This window comes from Carcharodon carcharias, chromosome 2, assembly GCF_017639515.1.
Source record: "Carcharodon carcharias isolate sCarCar2 chromosome 2, sCarCar2.pri, whole genome shotgun sequence".
Taxonomy (NCBI): domain Eukaryota; kingdom Metazoa; phylum Chordata; class Chondrichthyes; order Lamniformes; family Lamnidae; genus Carcharodon; species Carcharodon carcharias.
Genome location: NC_054468.1, coordinates 225541509 through 225559668, shown reverse-complemented (window position 1 = coordinate 225559668; position 18160 = coordinate 225541509). Strand labels below are relative to the sequence as shown.

General features: G+C 40.3%; 1 protein-coding gene across 1 annotated transcript in view; it reads left to right on the top strand.

Moving 5' to 3' along the window:
• The window catches only part of nrbp1 (nuclear receptor binding protein 1), a 94173-nt gene extending 77503 nt beyond the window's left edge, over positions 1-16670 (top strand). Inside the window, exons 11-17 of the mRNA XM_041182800.1 lie at positions 456-558; positions 3167-3217; positions 3411-3546; positions 4192-4245; positions 5686-5749; positions 9991-10046; positions 10856-16670. Of these exons, the coding sequence (XP_041038734.1) occupies positions 456-558; positions 3167-3217; positions 3411-3546; positions 4192-4245; positions 5686-5749; positions 9991-10046; positions 10856-10954 (563 nt within the window). The 3' untranslated portion in view covers positions 10955-16670. The remainder of the gene's footprint in view (positions 1-455; positions 559-3166; positions 3218-3410; positions 3547-4191; positions 4246-5685; positions 5750-9990; positions 10047-10855) is intronic.
• The last annotated feature ends 1490 nt before the right edge of the window (positions 16671-18160 follow it).

Here is an 18160-nt window from a genome sequence, read left to right as displayed (position 1 = left end):
TAGTCAGTGACATCCACATCCCATGAAGGGACAAATTTTTAAAACCTGTACAGTGATTACCTTTTTTAATTGACAACATAGGTCCAGTAGCTGAAGAATATAAGTTCTGAATGTGTTTTTGTTAAATAACTCGTATTGTAAAGCTTTTTTTCTACCTCTTAAGGTCTTCCGGGTTTTTCAGATTGGGATTTTTAACCACTGGATTTATTTCTTAGAAACATCTGATTCAAAAACATGTCAGATCCTTGAGTTTATGATATTATCTACCCAATGATTTGTTTACTTTTTAAAAATTGAGGAGCTGACCACTTGCCTGAATTCATTTTTTTGTCAAAATCATATTGGAATGAAGGCAGGGTGTATTTTTAAATTCAACATGGGAATTGTTTCTTCAGTAATTGTAGAAGATACCCTCTGACAGGCTGGGCAAAATGTAATTCCGTCTTCTTTTACAGACATGATTCCTGAAAATGCTTTGGAAGAAATAACAAAAAGCATGGACATGAATGCAGTTCTAGCAGAGATTTTCCATCATGATGCAGAGGGAGTACAGATCAGGTATTGTAAGAAAAGCTGGAATCTCATAGGCTAATCCCCTTTTGACAAGATCTAAGGCACATGTTTTCCATATGCAGTCAGAATGGAGATTTATATTTGTCCTGTCATGTTTGCATCCACCATTTATCTTGCCTGCACTTTGGGCCTGCAGCAGACAAATAAAGTTGGGCCCACAACCTTCAACAGAGCTGCACACCTAAACATCTGAAAGATGAATGTCAGCTATCCAAAGAAAAAGTAAATCTCATTTTGGGGATCGCATTGCAGTTACTCTAAAATTACATGCCATGTTCCAGCCCATGCTTCACTTTAATAGACACAAAAAATCATTAAAATTTCAATTCAAGTCAAAAGTATGTCAAGAAATATCACTGTTTCACCAAGTGGATCATGTGTTTTCTGAGTATAGCAGAGAGAGAATTTGTCTTCTGGTATCAAAGGGTCACCCTAGAGTTCCTTAATGGTCTGATGATAAATCTATAGCAGCCTCATCACAGCGGGTTGCTGCTCAATGAGCTTTTGGAATCACTGGCTACAATTCAGACAATAATTTGAACAATTTGATCCACTGCATCCAAGAGGAAATGCTTCAATTTTCTTCCCCTGGCCAAATTTGCTTGTTTTTGACAAACCTGAGCCATTGCTACACTAAATTGACACACGGTTGCAGTCATCCAACGGTAGTGGAAGTCTACAGATTGATATCCATTTACCTTGGCCCCTCAAAATTGGATTACCTGCCTTATAAAATTGAGGCTGTTTGCAGACGTAAACTATTAGTTGTATGATACCTAATACAGTTAATTTGTAGCTAACCATATTGGAAGGAAATCTATTTTCTAATTTATTTCCTATAGTATATCAAACTACAGGCCCTGACAATATTCCGGCAAAAGTACTGAAGACTTGTGCTCCAGAACTAGCTGTGCCTATGGCCAAGCCATTCCAGTACAGCTACAACACTGGCATCTACCTGACAATGCAAATTGCATAAGTATGTTCTGTCCACAAAAATCAGGGCAACCAAGCCAATTACCATCCCATCAGTCTACTCTCGATCATCAGCAAAGTGGTGGAAGGGGTTGTTGACAGTGTTTTCGAGCGGTACTTAATCAGCAATAACATGCTCACTGACACTCAGTTTGGGTTCTGCCAGGGCCGCTCAGCTTCTGACCTCATTATAGCCTTGGTCCAAACATGGACAAAAGAGCTAGACTCCAGAGGTGAGGTGAGAGTGACTGCCTTTGACATCAAGGCAGTAAATGTTACTTGCCACTTAGCAGCCCAAGCCTGATTATTGTCCAGGTCTTGCTGCATATAGACACTGACTGCTTCAGTATCTGAGGAATCCAGAATGCTGCTGAACATTGTGCAAACATTCCCACTTCTGACCTTATGATGGAGGGAAGGTCATTGATGAAGCAGCTGACTCTGTGTGGCATCAGAGAGTCCTAGCAAAATTGAAATCAATGGGAATCGGGGGTGGGGGGGATTCTCCACTGTTTGGAGTCAGAGCTAGCACAAAGGAAGATGGTTGTGGTTATTGGAGGTCAATCATCTCATTTACAGGACATCCCTGCAGAATTCCTCAAGGTAGTGTCCCAAGCTCAACCATCTTCAGCTCCTTCATCATGACTTTTCCTCCATCACAAGGTCAGAAGTGGGTATGTTCGCTGATGATTGCACAATGCTCAGCACTGTTCGCGACGATTCAGATACTGAAGCAGTCAGTATCTATATGCTGCAAGACCTGGGCAATATTCAGGCTTGGGCTGATGTATGGTGCAAATGTTACTTGCCACTTAAGTGCCACGCAATGACTACCTCCAACAAGAGAGAATCACACCATCTCCCCATGACATTCAATGGCATTACCAACACTGAATCCCCCACTATCAACATCCTGGGGATTACCATTGACAAAAAACCGAACTGGACCAGCCAGAAAAATGTGGCTACAAGAGCAGGTCAGAGGCTGGGAATTGTGTGGAGTGTACTCTCCTCCTGACTCCCCAAAGCCTGTCCACCATCTACAAGGCACAAGTCAGGAGTGGGATGGAATACTCGCCACTTGGCTGGATGAGCACAGCTCCAACAACACAAGAAGCTTGACACCTCCAGGGCAAAGCAGCCCGCTCGATTGGCACCACATCCACTCCCTCCACTACCAACGCACAGTGGGAGCAGTGTGTACCATTTACAAGATGCACTGCAGCAACTCCTTGAGGCTCCTTTGACAGTATCTTCCAAATGTTTGACCTCTGAAACCTAGAAGGACAAGGGCAGCAGCTGCATGAGATCACCAACTTCCCCTCGCCTGCAAGCTCACCTCCAAGTCACACACCATCCTGATTTGGAGCTATACCGCCATTCCTTCATTGTTGCTGGGTCAAAATCCTGGAACTCCCTAACAGCACACTGAGTGTTCCAAGACACATGGATTGCAGTGGTTCAAGAAGGGAGCGTGCCACCACCACCTTGAGGGCAATTAGGGATGGCCAATAAATGCTGGCTTAGCCATTGGCACCCACATCCCATGAATAAATAAAAGGAAAAAAGCTGTGATGATGTATTGCTTTTTTTTAAGAAATTCATTTGTTCGTTCCAGATTCTCCCAGTTTCCTGCACTGGAGTTGGATAAATTTTTAGAGGATGTGAGGTAAGAACTCCACAGCAGGGCTGTTAAACATCTTCCCTCATTGCTTGTTATGTGAATTAGATTAAACTTTGTTTTTGTTTTGAGAATGTATTAAGCAACATGACCTAGCAGTTGCTTACCTGAAAGTTAATTATTTGTTTTCTATAAGAACTGTGCTATGCCAGTGACCTTTGATCTTAATTTTAACCTGAAGGAATGGTATTTATCCTTTGACTGCGTTTGGAATGCCAATGCATCAGCAACCCCAACAGGAGACTGTGACATCGCCTATTATCCCACCATCTGTGAAAACCCCAACACCAGAACCTGCAGAGCTGGAGACCAGGAAGGTAACAAAGTTTCACACTTTGGCAAGATTATTTTTCTGCTAAGCCAGTCATCTCAGAAACTTTTTGTTTGTGAGGTATGTGATGCTGGCAAAGCTGCTCTAGTGGCCCTGAGAAGTGACAATGGACCTTCTAGAGCCATTGTAGCCCCTGTAATGATAGTTCTCCCGTGGTAGTGTTAGGTGGGGAATTCCAGGATATTAAACCAACACCAATGAAATAACAGTACAAATCCATTTAGAATGGTAGTATTTTTGGGGCTCTCGTGCAACTTCCACTATTGAGGAGTACATGTCCAAAGTAACTTTGGTGAAGTGCCGCATTGCATTTTATGGTTAGTAAGTACTGTGATTACAGCACACTGGCAATGCAGACTACCAAAGCCCCAACCATTTAAACTCTTGTTTTTCATAAATCTCAGTGACTTGGCCTCCTACAAGCTTTCTTTTATGTTTGAGATGTTCAGTCGCAGGAATAGAAATGGGTTAGAACTTTGCAGGCCTAGTGAGCCAACATTGCTTCTTCCTTTTGTGGATTTAAAATAACCTAGAAGTAAAGTTTAGTTTAACCGAAATATCCACTAAGTATGGTGGAAGTGATGCAAGAACTGACCAGCTCATTATTTTTTATTCTTTTGTATTTTCATAGGTCGTTCAGATGCACTGCAATATTGAGCCAGTTGATGAAGGAGCCAAGCATCATGTAAGTTCCTTCCCTTCTGTTAAAGCAATACTGAGCTGATAGTTTCTATGTATTTGTTCCTCCATAGCCAGGCTGTTATCCCTATATTCAAGCTGTGTGAAGGTAGATGCTTGTGTTGAACAAGTGGATATTTGTCACAGAGTAGAGCATAGTCACAAAACTCACTTTAGTTTGAAAGCATGACTCAGTCAACCTGCATAAAAATCGAGGTACTACTGCAATTATATATATGTTATCTGACACAGATCAATTAAGTAAGGTATTTGTTTATGTTGCCATTTAGAAAACCTGCAAAAGGGAAGATTTTTGTTCTATATTATTGCCTCTTTGATACTTCTGTTGAATATTTTTTGAGTAGAGATAACCTTGCAAATTAAATTCATTTAGTGATTTTTTTTTTTCTCTTTAAAATCTCAGGCAGTCAGGAATAGGAAGTTTTTGATGTTTGTTCCCTATTGTGCTGCTCGTCTAGCATTTTTCATTAAATTTGTTTTCTTTGAACTTACTTTCCTGGCAATACTGATTCTTTCTGAGGTATGATACTATCAAAATGAGCATCAATAGGTAGTGCTGACAGGCTGCTGGTTGAAGAACCTCTAAGCTGACCTCTCATATGTTCTCAGTAAATATTCGTACAGGAATACTAAATGATCAAGAATCTTTCCCCTCCCCAATTCTCTGATTTCTCCACCCAGGCTCCCAATCTAGATGTCCTGTGAGCAATCCCTGTCCCTGTATTCATCAGTTTGATTCAGTTGGGAGCATTTGAGCCTTTTAAGTCAGAGGCTGTGGATTCAAGGAAATAAACATACAGTGTCAGCCATCACAAAGGGAGGGGTCATCAACCTTGGGATGCCGGGTTAAACCTAGGCCCCCATCTGCCAGTTCAGATGGGCGATTCCTTCATAATATTTGGAAAGAAGGGAATTTGCTTGGTCATTTGACCTGCATTCCTTCGTCAATCAAAACCACCAGAAAGAATCAAATGAGTAATTTGTCTGCTTTTTTTTTGTGTGGTATCTTAGTTTGTACGTTTGTGAGTATAAATGACTACTTCAAAAGTAATGAAGCATTTTGCGGCATCCAGAAGACATGGTGAGGTGCTGTACAGATATAGAGGTTTCTTTATGCTACCCTAGGTTAGATAAACTCATTTAGCATTGACCAAGGATTAAATCTGGGCCCTTCTGTTCTTGTCACTACTGTCACAAGGTACGCTTACTCAATAAGCCATTGAGGGCACTTGACACTCGTCCATAACTGTGTGTAAACTAATTAATTAGAATTATCACGGGGTCTGTCATGAGTTGATGATAAGTTGCATAACAGACGTGTTGGGGTGTGCTTGACAATTAATCTTTTATATCAGCTGATTACTCAAAATAACTCATGTTCAGAGAAAAAAATATTATTTGTTACTGTGATTCTTTTCTCATTCAGTTAACTCTACTCTTGAAACTGGAAGACAAGCTAAATAGACACCTCAGCTGTGACCTGTTGCCTAGTACGTACCTTTATCTGTTACTTTGTGCATCCCTGGATTTCCGTTCTTTACTAGAATGCATATGATGTGTTTAGTTCCACAGAAATTTAACTTAGTTTGTCGGATCAGTTCAGAAGCCTATCTTGATTTAAAATTAAGTTGTTACAGGGCAACTATAGGGGAGTGGCATTTATCAGATATTAAATGTTCATCTTATTTTTATATAACTTCATCTTGCATCCCAACATAATGTCATAAACCTTGGTTGTTTTCCAGAGCCATTTTCTGATGCTTCTCAGTATCTTTTGAGATGAGCTGACCAAAACCAAATTTCAGATTGCCACAAAATTGTTCTTTAGCATCAGTGTAACTTGTTCTGACTTGTAATCCAATACCCTCCAGATGTATCCCAGTAATCAATTTTCTTTATTTCACCACCATTATCATTGATTATCCCCAAATCCTTTCCCTGTTCTGATTGCCAAATGAGCAAGAATCAGAACAGAACAGATCTAGCAGCTCAAAATTGGGCATCATGAGGCACTGTGGGCCATCACCAACAGAATTGTATTCAACCACAGTCTGTCACCTCATGGCCTGACATGTCCTTCATTCAACCATGAAGCCAGAGGACCAGCCCTGGTTCAATGAAGAGCATTCCAGGAGCAGCACCAGTCATACCTAAAAATGAGATGCCAACCTGGTGGAGCTACCACACAGGACTACTTGCATGCTAAATAATGGAAACAACATACTAATTAATCCCACAATCACGGATCAGGTCAAAGCTCTGCAGTCCAGTTGTGAATAATGGTGGAAAATTAAACAATTAAACAGGCTCCACAAACAACACCATCCTTAATTTTGAGGGATCCAAGCACATCAGTGCAAAAGACTAGGCTGAAATGTTTGCAGTCATCTTCAGCCAGAATTGCCAAGTGGATGGTCCATCTTCCTCCTCCTGAAGTCCCTAGCATCACAAATGTCAATCTTCAGCAAATTCAATTCACTCCGCATGTTATCAAGAAATGGCTGAAGACACTGAATACAACAAAGACAATGGGCCCTGATAACAGCCCAGCTGTAGCACTAAAGACATGCTCTAGGACTAGCTGTACTCCAAATCAGACTGTTCCAGTACACCTACAACGCTAGCATCTATCTGACCTTGTGGAAAATTGCCCAGCTATGCCTTGACAACAAAAACTAGGACCCCTGGTTGGAGTCTTATCTAGCACAAAGGAAAACGGTTGTGGTTATCGGAGATCAATCATCTCAGTAAGAATACATCACTGTAGGAGTTCCTCATGGTAGTGTCCTAGGCCCAACCATCTTCAGCTGCTTCATCAATGACCTTTCTTCCATTGTAAGGTCAGAAATGGGGATGTTTTCTGATCGCACAATGTTTCAGCACCATTCGCAACTCCTCAGATACTGAAGCAGCTTGTGCCTATATGCAGCAAAACCTGGACAACATTCAGGCTTGAACTGATAAGTGGCAAGTAACATTTGCACCACACAAGCATTAGGCAAAGACCATCTCCAACAAAGAATCTAACCATCTCCTCTTGACATTCAATGGCATTACCAATGCCAAATCCCCCGCGGTCAAAATCCTGGGGGTTACCATTAACCCATTGGACTAGCCATATAAATACTGTGGCTACAAGAACAGATCAGAGGCTGGGAATTCTGAGGTGGGTAACTCACCTCTTCACACTCCAAAGCCTGTCCACCACCAAGAAGGCACAAGTAAGGTGTGTGATGGAATACCGTGTGGATGGGTGCGACTCTAACATTTGGCGCCAGATCTCATTGCAACCTTTGTCCAGGCATTGACAAAAGATTTGAATTCAGGAGGTGAGGTGAATGTGACTGCTCTTGACATGAAGGCAGCATTTGACGAAGTGTGGCATTGAAGAGCCTTAGCACAGGTTGAAACCAATGGGAATTAGGGGGAAAACTTTCACTGGTTAGAATCATACCTAGCACAAAGGAAGGTTGTTGCGATTGTTGGAGGCTGATCATCTCAACCTCAAGACTTCACTGCAGGAGTTCCTCATGATGTTTTCCTAGGCCCAACCAAGCAGCAGCTGCATCATCAATGACCTTCCCTCCATTGTAAAGTCAGAAGTGGGGATGTTCGTTGTGCAATCATCTATGTTCAGTACCGATCACAGCTCCTAAAACACTAAAGTAGTTGTATCTGCATTCAGCAAGACCAAAGCATTTGGACTGACAAATGGCAAGCAGCATTTGCACCCCACAAGTGCCAGGCGATAACCATCTTCAACAAGAGAGAATCTAACTATCTTTCCTTGACATCCAATGGAATTACCATTGCTGAATCCACGACCATCAATATTGTCAGGGTTGCCATTGACCAGAAACTTAATTTGACAAGCCATTTAAGTACTGTGACTACAAAAGCAGGTCAGAGGCTGGGAATTTTGTGGCAAGTAACTCGCCTCCTGATTCCCCAAAGCCTGTCTGTCATCTACAAGGCACATGTCAGGAATGGAATACTCTCCATTTGTCTGCATGAATGAGGCTCCAACGACAGTCAAGAACCTCAACACAATGCAGGGCAAAACAGCTCACATGATTGGCACCCATTACTTTAAAAATTCTACCATGGTCCACTGTGACTGCAGTGGGTATCATCATCAATCCAAGGTTTTTTTGATACCATCTTCTGAATCTGCAACCTCCACCACCTAGAAGAACAAAGGCAACAGATGTATGAGAGTATCACCATGTGCCAGTCCTCCCTCCCAAGTGTCGCAACATCCTGATTTGGAACACTATCAACATTCCTTCACTCTTGCTGGGACAAAATCCCGAGACTCCCTCCTAAACTGCATTGTGGATGTTTCTACATCATATGGGCAGCAGCAGCTCACCACCATCTTGAGGGAAATTTGGGATGGGCAGTAAATGCTGTCCTTGCAAGTGATGCACTCATCCATGAATTTTTAAAATTTCGCCAATACATTCCCTATCATGTTAGAAAAATGGTTACTACTTACTGCACCTATATTCATTCTGTATCTTTATCAAAATTAAGATCTATTTGCTATATTGCAACTCAGCTCCATAACTTGGACCATGTGTCTCTGAAGATAATGCTACTTGTTACCTTTCCACATACCTTTGTGTCATCAAGTTTAATTATACTGCTGGCCCCCTGTTGCTTGTCATTATGAACATTCGGTATCGTAGAACACTGGGACTCTTATCTTTCTCCCTCCTCTCAAATCCCCCCCAAAACTTCATCCAGGAATATTGATGGAAGCTCAGTTGAAGTATGTACAGTGTGGGAAATGAATTGGGATTGCACCTTCAAAAGGCAGAGAACGTTTTAAACAAGTGGGATTTTTCAAATCAATAAAACGGTATGCAGATTTGGGATTTTGGACAAGCAAAATGCTTTGGCTCTTTGCAAAGGTGCTTTTTAAGCACAATGAGCCGAATGAGAAAAAGGCTTTTTTTTTTAAAAAAAGGGCTTTCAGATCACTCCTTTGGTTTGTGGACTGTATGTGGAACATGGTCAGAACTTTGAAGAACGCTGGAGGTCCTTATGCATGCAATCATCACTATCTGGATAACACAACTGAGGGACCATTTTAGCCTACCTCAGGAGGCAGGTCTTTTGGGCGGAATAGCATGAAATTGTCTGGGTTTCACCACTGGGCTCAATATTTTCTCCCAGATGTCATTAGCACACTGTGGATTTTGTGATGCGACTTAACGACATTTGCAATGTTGAATTAGCTCATAAATTAACTTCATCTATCTATTTAACTTATTGGGAGAACTTGTAAACAATGGTTTCTTGGTACTTGTTTCTTGCTGTGCAGCAGGGTAAATAGGACATTGAGTCACACTTGATTTCAGGCAAGTTTCTGTTGGCCATTTTGGCTGAATTTGGTGCTTTCTGTCTGATGGGTGGAGGGAATGACGAGGGTCCCTAGATATCTCATTAGCATTTCGACAGACTAATTTTTGAAAAAAGGCAAAGGCTTGAGAGAACTGAATGTTGCTTGGGGAACATTTAATGGGGCATAAGTATTGCAGCAGTTAATAAATAACATAAAAGGAAATAACATTAAGAAGATAATGAGATGAGGAAGAGCTTAATGTTTAGAAGTGCCATCTTTGACAGAACCACCAACTGAAACAGCTGGGCTATAATTACCAAAAGCAAGAGCATGATTGTCCAAGTACATTCTGTGGCACTAACACTTGTCTCTTCCTTGTAGATGAGAGCTGTCAGGAGCTGGCAGCAGAACTTGTTCAGCTGGGATTCATCAGTGAGGTAATCAGTTTAGTTTGTTTTTTGATTTTTAAGTGCTTTTGGCACTTTATTTTTTCTTATTATCTGTCCCCTCCCTCATTGCTAGCTTTTGGTTACCCAGGGGCTGTGAAACTCAGGTGCATTATCCATGTGTTCATTCTCCACATGTGATCCTAGACACGCATACCATTTTATGAAAACTATGTAATTAGCTTAAGGTTGTAAACAGTGTCCTCCTTCTGAACAAAAGGAATTGAAAAATATTGCCAACTGTCTTATTTCATTGTCATATTTTTAATTGTTCTGACAATAATGTACATCGTCATTGAACCTCTTGTGAGTAACAGTCAGTCGTTCAGAATTCAACTTAGTCACTCTATTTGCTAATGATCCAGGCTCCAATGTGTATTTCACAGCTCTAGGTAGATTGCATGGATATGACTGCACAAAATGTGATATGGGGATATTTGCAATTCTGTTCTAATTTTTTTTAATATAACTTTTATTATATTCTGGCATGCTGATGAAATTTGTAGACCAATAATGCATGTATTAACAAGTGTTACAGTTGTAAAAGATGCTTCTTGCATTTAAAATAATCAGTTGAAGGGGTAGTTTGGAGGGTGTGCATGCCTTTACGCTGAGTGATTGGAATATTGAATGCTTTGCTGCAGACGATTATTAAAGCTGATAGTTGTTGGAAAAATGTGCATGGATACAGGGTGAGTGTTTTAGTGCTGACATCATTAATTGAGGAATATTCCTCTTAAATGTACAAAATTTTTTTCTGAGTTTTGAATGTCATTGCTTCTTCCTACCTTTTTGAACAGATTGATCAGAGCCGGTTAACCACTTTGCTCGAAGATGCATTCAGCAAGTTCTTCTACAGCAGGAATGGCTCTCTCTCCGATGTCACCGTCTCATCATAGCTACGCTAGAGTCATCAATTGACGCAGCTACTTCATTACCGGTCTGAGACGGGCAAAAGACGGCATCGCAGAAAGCCATGCATTCTGGCTCAATTGCATGTTGTAGTATGGTGATGTTGAGTTCCCAGCTACAAATGGTGAACATCCCACCTTTTGAAAAGTTCTGTTGTCAGTATTATGTCCCATTTGTGCTTCACCTGTGACTGTCGTATTTTCTTTCGCCGTATGACTCGCAGAGCGCTGCCACATTGGAAAGGCGCTTTTCTCTTAATGGAAGTATATGTGGATTGGAGGCAGGGTGGAGGGGGTAGAAGGCTGCTTAAACTGACGTGGAGGCTCCACAGAGAAAAAGTGAGGGGTCTGCACATAATGAAGTATCACTAGATACGTTTTTGTGAACTCTTTCAATATGTTGTATCGCTTTATATATATATATGCCAGTGATGTGCATGTTTCCTCTATGTTGTATAATCTTTGCACATTTGTTTTCCAAGATGTGGGATGCTAGGTGATTTTAATGACTTCTGACAGTGTTCCAATAATCACACTTTTTAAGAGGCCACCCCATGAAAGAAAGTTCCCACTATTTTTCAGTGGTAATAAATCCAATGGTTATCTAGTCTTTTTAAGTAGCCAGTTCAATGAACCTGTCCCAATTGGTCAGTGGAATTTCAGTGAATTGTTCTGGATCCAAACACAAAATTGAAACATCCCACTGTCGTTTCTCCAATGTGTATAGAATTCCTGACCGGAAATGAACTTTCATTGCAAATTAGTTACAAGTCTTAGGAGTCAGTTGATACACCGGGGCTGCCTTTGTTTTAACTGAATGCTTTATTGAAGCCTTCCTTCACCCTGTCCCAGCCTTTTATGTAAAGCCAAACAGCGATGCAGACCTGTAACCCTTACTCTGTAGTATTTTGAGTTATGCGTGGCTGAAGTTGTGTAGCAATTCCTGCTATTTGTTTTGGTACAGGAGCACACCATTGCAATTGTATTGATCGTTTGTTAGCCATGTGTTTCTGTGAGGTCAGTTGGCCAAAGGAAGTTGAAATGATTTGTGTTTCATCTTCTGTCTTGAGCCAAATAATGCCATAATAATATATGGGCATGTTTTTTTTTGGTCATTTTTAATTTGTGTGCAAAGAGAAGGGTGAAGTCTGCTTGCAAGAACCAGTTTGCCAGTAACCTTTTCTGATTAAGTCTTGCATTTTCTCATCTTAGTTTCTTGTATATGTTGTGGAATGTTTTCAACTCTATCTGCACATAGACAATGGAATTTTCAGATAAAGGGAACTGAAAGGGGCTAATTTAAGATGGTAAAAAGAAAAATTCAGTGTGGGGTGGGCAGAGTGGGGGAGAATTGAAGACTTAATTAGAATTGCTGTAACTTTTGAGAATTTCAAAACACTGTATTGTGGCATTGTTTGAAGCCCTGTCTGCGTTTAATGCAGCATTCATTGGAGCAAATATACTGTACTGAAAAAGCAGTGCGTGGCTGTTCTTTTGTTAACTCCGATTGAGTAGCAAAACATTGTGTTTTGAATTTGTGTGGGTGATTGCTTTTCAGGTTTCCCCCTGCCTTGCAGCTCGTGTGTATTGAAGTGGTCAGGTATAAAAGGATGGTTACCCATACCACTGTACCAGCAGATTCTAAACACCATTCCATGTATATTGTGGAGCATTGCTTGCTGTGAATTTATTTTAAAATCATCTTTGTTTGAACTATTTGAAATTCATTCACACTTTTGTTCGAACAAATTTAACAAGAGAGGTCAACAATAGAGCTTTCAAATTCAAAATTAATGAGGTAAAAATGACTTTTGGAAATTGAATTTTTTTGTTTATTTTATAACCTCGAGCTTAATAACACTGGGACAACTAGTGTCCTGATACTGTGTCAGTGACACGTCACCTTAACATGAAAGATCAGTGCAAAACTAGTTTTGCTAAGTACGCGTTAGGTGAAGGGGACCAATGGCCAAGTTTGTATCCATCTGCAGTTTCAAGACTGTTTCCCAGAATCTGAAAATCACACTTTTCCAGTTCTACAGCTGCTTGAAACCTTTGGGGTAACCCTAAATTGCATAGGTTTGAGAGAGTCTACATCACTTGTCCCTTGGGTGTGAGTCGGTTCTGTTGATCGTGGTCTTTTGCTTCAGTGAAAATTTCACTTGGCGTTTATTGTAAGATTCACTGTTTTATAGCTATGTCGCTTATTTGGGGGAAAGCGGTGTCTTTTCCAATCCTGAAATGATGCGTCACTGCATGGTTTCTTCTAAGGTTGAACACATTATTGTGCAATGTCATGAGCTGTCCTGCTTGAGGAGCAGATGACTTAACATGGAACTAACTTGCAACTCAAGTACAAATGTATCACAGCAATGTGCATAACCTTTAAACCAAGGTGACAGAAGATTGCAAATAAGTTCAGATTGTGTCTTTGCCTCCAGTTAAAGCTGCTGAGGCTTGCCAGCCCCTTAGGACTACAATGGCTAATTAAGCTTGCATTTAGGTGCACAAGAGAGTCCATAATTTCAAGAAGTTGCCTACTGTTTTTTGTTTCCCTTTTTCATCTCTTCCTCCCCCACAAAAATATTTGAGTTATGTTATGAAAATTGGTTTGGCCTCCAGCTGCCTTTCTAACAAAAGAAAACAAAATTAGTAATCCGTTCTGAATTTTGCGTTTAATCCTAGAGGACAAGGATCTGGAGGTCTTCCTAATTTCTGTTAGTCACTGCATCTCTCGAAATTTAAAACTTGGTCTGTGCTGACGGTTTTGGGCACCGGTCAAAATTGCACCCTTGGTGAGAAATATCCTTTTTAAAAACTATTTCTTTAAAGTGCATTTGACAGTAACTTTTGGGGCAGAGGATATTCTTAGTGAAATTCACCATCAACTTGGATTGTCTTTCTTAATCCCATAGCTAGTATGTCACACAATAGAAATTTGATTTGACTACCTTCCGTAAATGACAGGGGTCAGTAGGTAAATAGTTTATTTTGGGAGGCTAATTCCATTTTTTTTTAAACTGCATCTTTAAAAAAAGACATTGGAAATATTGTGTGCAAAGTCTGTTTTTGGCCATCTCCATTGGAGCCAAGGTTTCCTCCTTGTAAATTCCTATTTTTGAAATTTATAAAGGTTTGTGATTTATGTGGCTAGGGGATGTGTGGGGAGAGAAAAATAAAGATTAATTAGTTTTGGTTTTCCAAGGGAAAAATCTTTAATAGCTCCTTGGTTATACTTGGATATTTTTCTTTTCAAAGTGGCAAGAATGCTTAATGAAAGCTTGCCAAATAAATATATTTCTCACAGTAGTCAGCAGAGTTTGAGTTACAACTGTCTGTGATGCTGCATTATTGTTGCGGAAAGCATTTCAGTCGAGCAATCTAGCAGGACAGCAAGTCACCTGTGCGTTTTGTCCCTTGGTTTTGTTACTGACTGACTACTTTTTAACTCAAACAGAAATAGTTGTAACGTAATCTTTTGTTCCCCTTTTCCTAGCTGTGAGCTAATGTTGAAGAACAATGGTTTTGTTAAAAGCTAGGGAAGGGCACAGAATGTTGAAGGGTTGGCCTGCAATAGTTGTATTATTACCCTCTTTTAACCCTTTAGCCATCCCTGTGGCACATGTCCTGGGAAAGGGGAGGGCACTTATACGTCACAAAATATTATGAACAAGCGGTATAGGAGAAATGTTGATATTTGCCAAGGCTAGACTAGGAAAAGAAGGGAATTCTACCCAGTTAAGTCCTATTAGCAGAAGAATTAGTAATAAAACACAATGTAAGCATATGGGGTACTGTGAATTTTCCATTCTCAAGTGATTACAAGCAAAATTTTGCACTGTTTACACATTATGAATTTCTGAATCTGCTCTAAGTGCTGTGATTTAGTCCGTTGACAAGATGACAATGGTCCCTTCCCTCCTAAGGGGAAAGATTTAATTCCAAGCTGGGATTGCTTTAATTCCTTTAAACACATCCTTTGATAACACTGGCTGTGGGTCTTGAAGTACACTACTACAGTTTATTCTATTTTCTTTGGAACCAATCGCTGTCTATCCTGAGTTGATGGAAAGACACTGACAGTGTATAAAATTTGGGGGAGGCTCAATTTCTAGATAGTTGGGCCTTTGTTGAGCAGTAGCATTCAAATGCTTGCTAATGTATTGCTTTCACACTGGGCAACACCAGTGAGATCAGTCATCTAGCCTGCAATCATTGCGAGGTTACCACATGAATTTTCTGCAGGTGTTTCATTTGCATGTTTTAGCCAATAACGGGGTTACCATACAACTGTTACCCACTGATATCTGATACTCTAGTATGATACAATACACACTTCATCATATCCTAGATTTCTTTGGCTGGCCGTGAGAGGGAGGGAAGTGATTGCTTTCTGCTTTAGGATTATTGGCTCTAAACCTGCTGTATAGTAATAGCAAATCATGGCATATGTTGATGCCTTATGAATACATGCCACTCAACAGAAATTGACCTGAAGATTGATTACTTCATTAACGTGATTAAAATGTTATTGACCGTCTCGGAGAGAGGAAAACCCACGTACCAGTGCACGTCACTCCACTTGTTATCCTGGTTGTGTTGCAGCTGGCAATTAAGTTGACACAATTTTTCAGTGGCTCCCACTATCCTAACCTTGGGCATTCTGGAGATAACTACAAGATGCCAAAAGGTTCCCAGTTTAATTGGTCATGGTAGGTTATAGAGTGAAAGTTCATTTGCTAGACTGGTTTATACATGTATTTTTGCCTCAAATCCTGTTTCATATGAACTGTGCTGGTGCAGAAGGCACTTACACTTATAATATGAGGCTTTTGAAGATAAATGTTCAATACATAATCCTGCTGATTTCAACAGCTGGCCAGAATGAAAATCTCAAATGGCCTTTTAAAAATTCAAGTCAAAGTGCATAAATGGAGAAATGCAATGTAGAATGTTGAGCATTATGTTGTTTGAGTTGTACAGGAGTTCCCAATCTTGACTGATTCAAGAGAAGAGACACTGAGCAGAATGCTAACTATGTCCTTATAGTGATCCAGAATTTTTTTTTTCCCAAGTAAACTGCCCCTTAGGAAGAACTCCAATATGTCCTAGAGAATCTTGAATTAAAAACAGGGGGGAACTTGATTTCAGGTCTGGGTTTGTTCAGGCCAGAATGCAACGTAACAGGGAAATAGTCAATTTCTTGCTAAAAACTTTGAGCTTGTATCTATCTCGAGCTATTTCTTGCTATTCCATGTTCTTCTTGAGGCAAACTGGATGCAAGTGAGAGTTCAGACCTGGATTTTAATTCAAACGTTTTCATTGATTTTCACAAACATTTAAGTAAGAAGTAACATGGGTGTGAGAATGCCCAATGTAGCTGTGGGAACGATGCAATCATAAAACTGTGTTGCCATAGGTTGTGTTTGAAGGAATGCAATTGTTTTTGTCCCAGTCCTAAGGAATTAAGGGAAAAGCTTACTTATTAGCTTTGCACAATGTGGTGATGTCTTGCAGCATTCTTTTTGTTACACTAGTTCTGTATTGTACCAGAACTTATTTAAATGCAGAATGTGTAAATATGAAAATAGAAAGAACTTTGAAGGTGGGTTGAAAGAATTTTCAACTATTTTTTAAAATGGTCAGTCACACAGCTTTCACCTTTTTTGTTCAGCTTTGTTGAAATAAAAAAAATGTAAATTTCCATGTTGTAAGCATACTTCTTGTTGGGCAAGGTAATGGAAGAATACAAGAACACAAGAATTGGGAGCAGCCGTAGGCCATTCAGCCCCTTGAGCCTGCTCTGTCATTTGATAAAGTTATGATTTTTCTGATTGTGGCCTCAGTTCCACTTTCCTGCCTGACTCCCCCCAAATACCCTTTGGCTCCCCTGTTAATGAAGAATCTGTCCAACTCAACCTTTAAAATATTCAATGACGCAGCCTTCATTGCTCTCTGGGGAAGGGAATTCTCGATCTTAAATGGGTGACTCCTAATTTTTTTAATTGCATCCCCTAGTTCTAGCCTCCATCACAAGAGGAAACATCCTCTCAGAATCTGCCCTGTCAAGTCCCCTCAGGATATTACATTTCAATAAGATCACCTCTCATTCTTCTAAATTCCAATGGATACAGGCCCAACCTTTCCTCAAGACAACCCCTTCATCCCAGGGATCAGCCGAGCGAACCTTCTCTGAACTGCTTCCAATGTAATTATATCCTTTAACTAAGGAGACCAAAACTGTACACAATCTTGTGCACCATTGAAAATTTCAGAATACCCAATGGCTTAAGCTCTATGCTGGTTTCTCAAGCTTTAACTGGATTTTATCCATCTTTCTAACAGTCCAGGTATATTATATCATGAGACCTATTGTCCACTAGGCATGTCACTTCCTGCCTAATCAACCCATGGTTTTTGAGGATCACCTTCTGAAGCTGTGTTGCCTGCTAATTAAGTTATTTTCATGTGGGTACATTACAACAGTGCCTGCACTTAAAAACTCCAAAAGATGCTATATGAATACACATTTAGGTGTCCCCAAGTTTATTTCTAATTGATTCTGTTACTTATGTAAGATTAATGGATCTTTTGGTTGTCAGTTTGTTCCAAATCCGTTCCCTATGTTATTATTGGATTCCCTTATGTCAGGACTTCAAGCATTTTTGATTTTTGAAGTGCAGTTTTCTGCTCTCCTCTCACCCTTGGGCCTTGTCTGCTTGCTGGGGTACAGGTTCACTAGTTGCTTCCTGGTATCTTGTTGAAGTAGCCATTATTCATGATATAGCATTACCTAGTCAAACAAAGTGACACCACTCGTAGGACCTGATTCTATCCTTTCATCAGAAGGCAAGGATCACTGAATAATGATCAGTAACATTGACCCTGGCTGCTTCTCCTTACCAACCTGGAGTACTGAGGCTAATAGTTTTTTTTTATCACTGGGATTATTCAACATGACACAGACCAAGAACTGAATCCAGGGGGCCTTCCTGGTTTGTTCAGCAATTTGTTGGATAAACTGAGTCATTGGAAAATGCACAGATCTGATATCTCACAACTGACTGCGTAGGCAAGCCCCAAAACTCAATAATTTACCTCAGCATCTCAATGCCAGTGTGATATTCTTATTTCAAAATCATGGTTTTTCTGACTGAAACTGCCATTGGTGCTGAAGCTTATGTTATGCTGTGG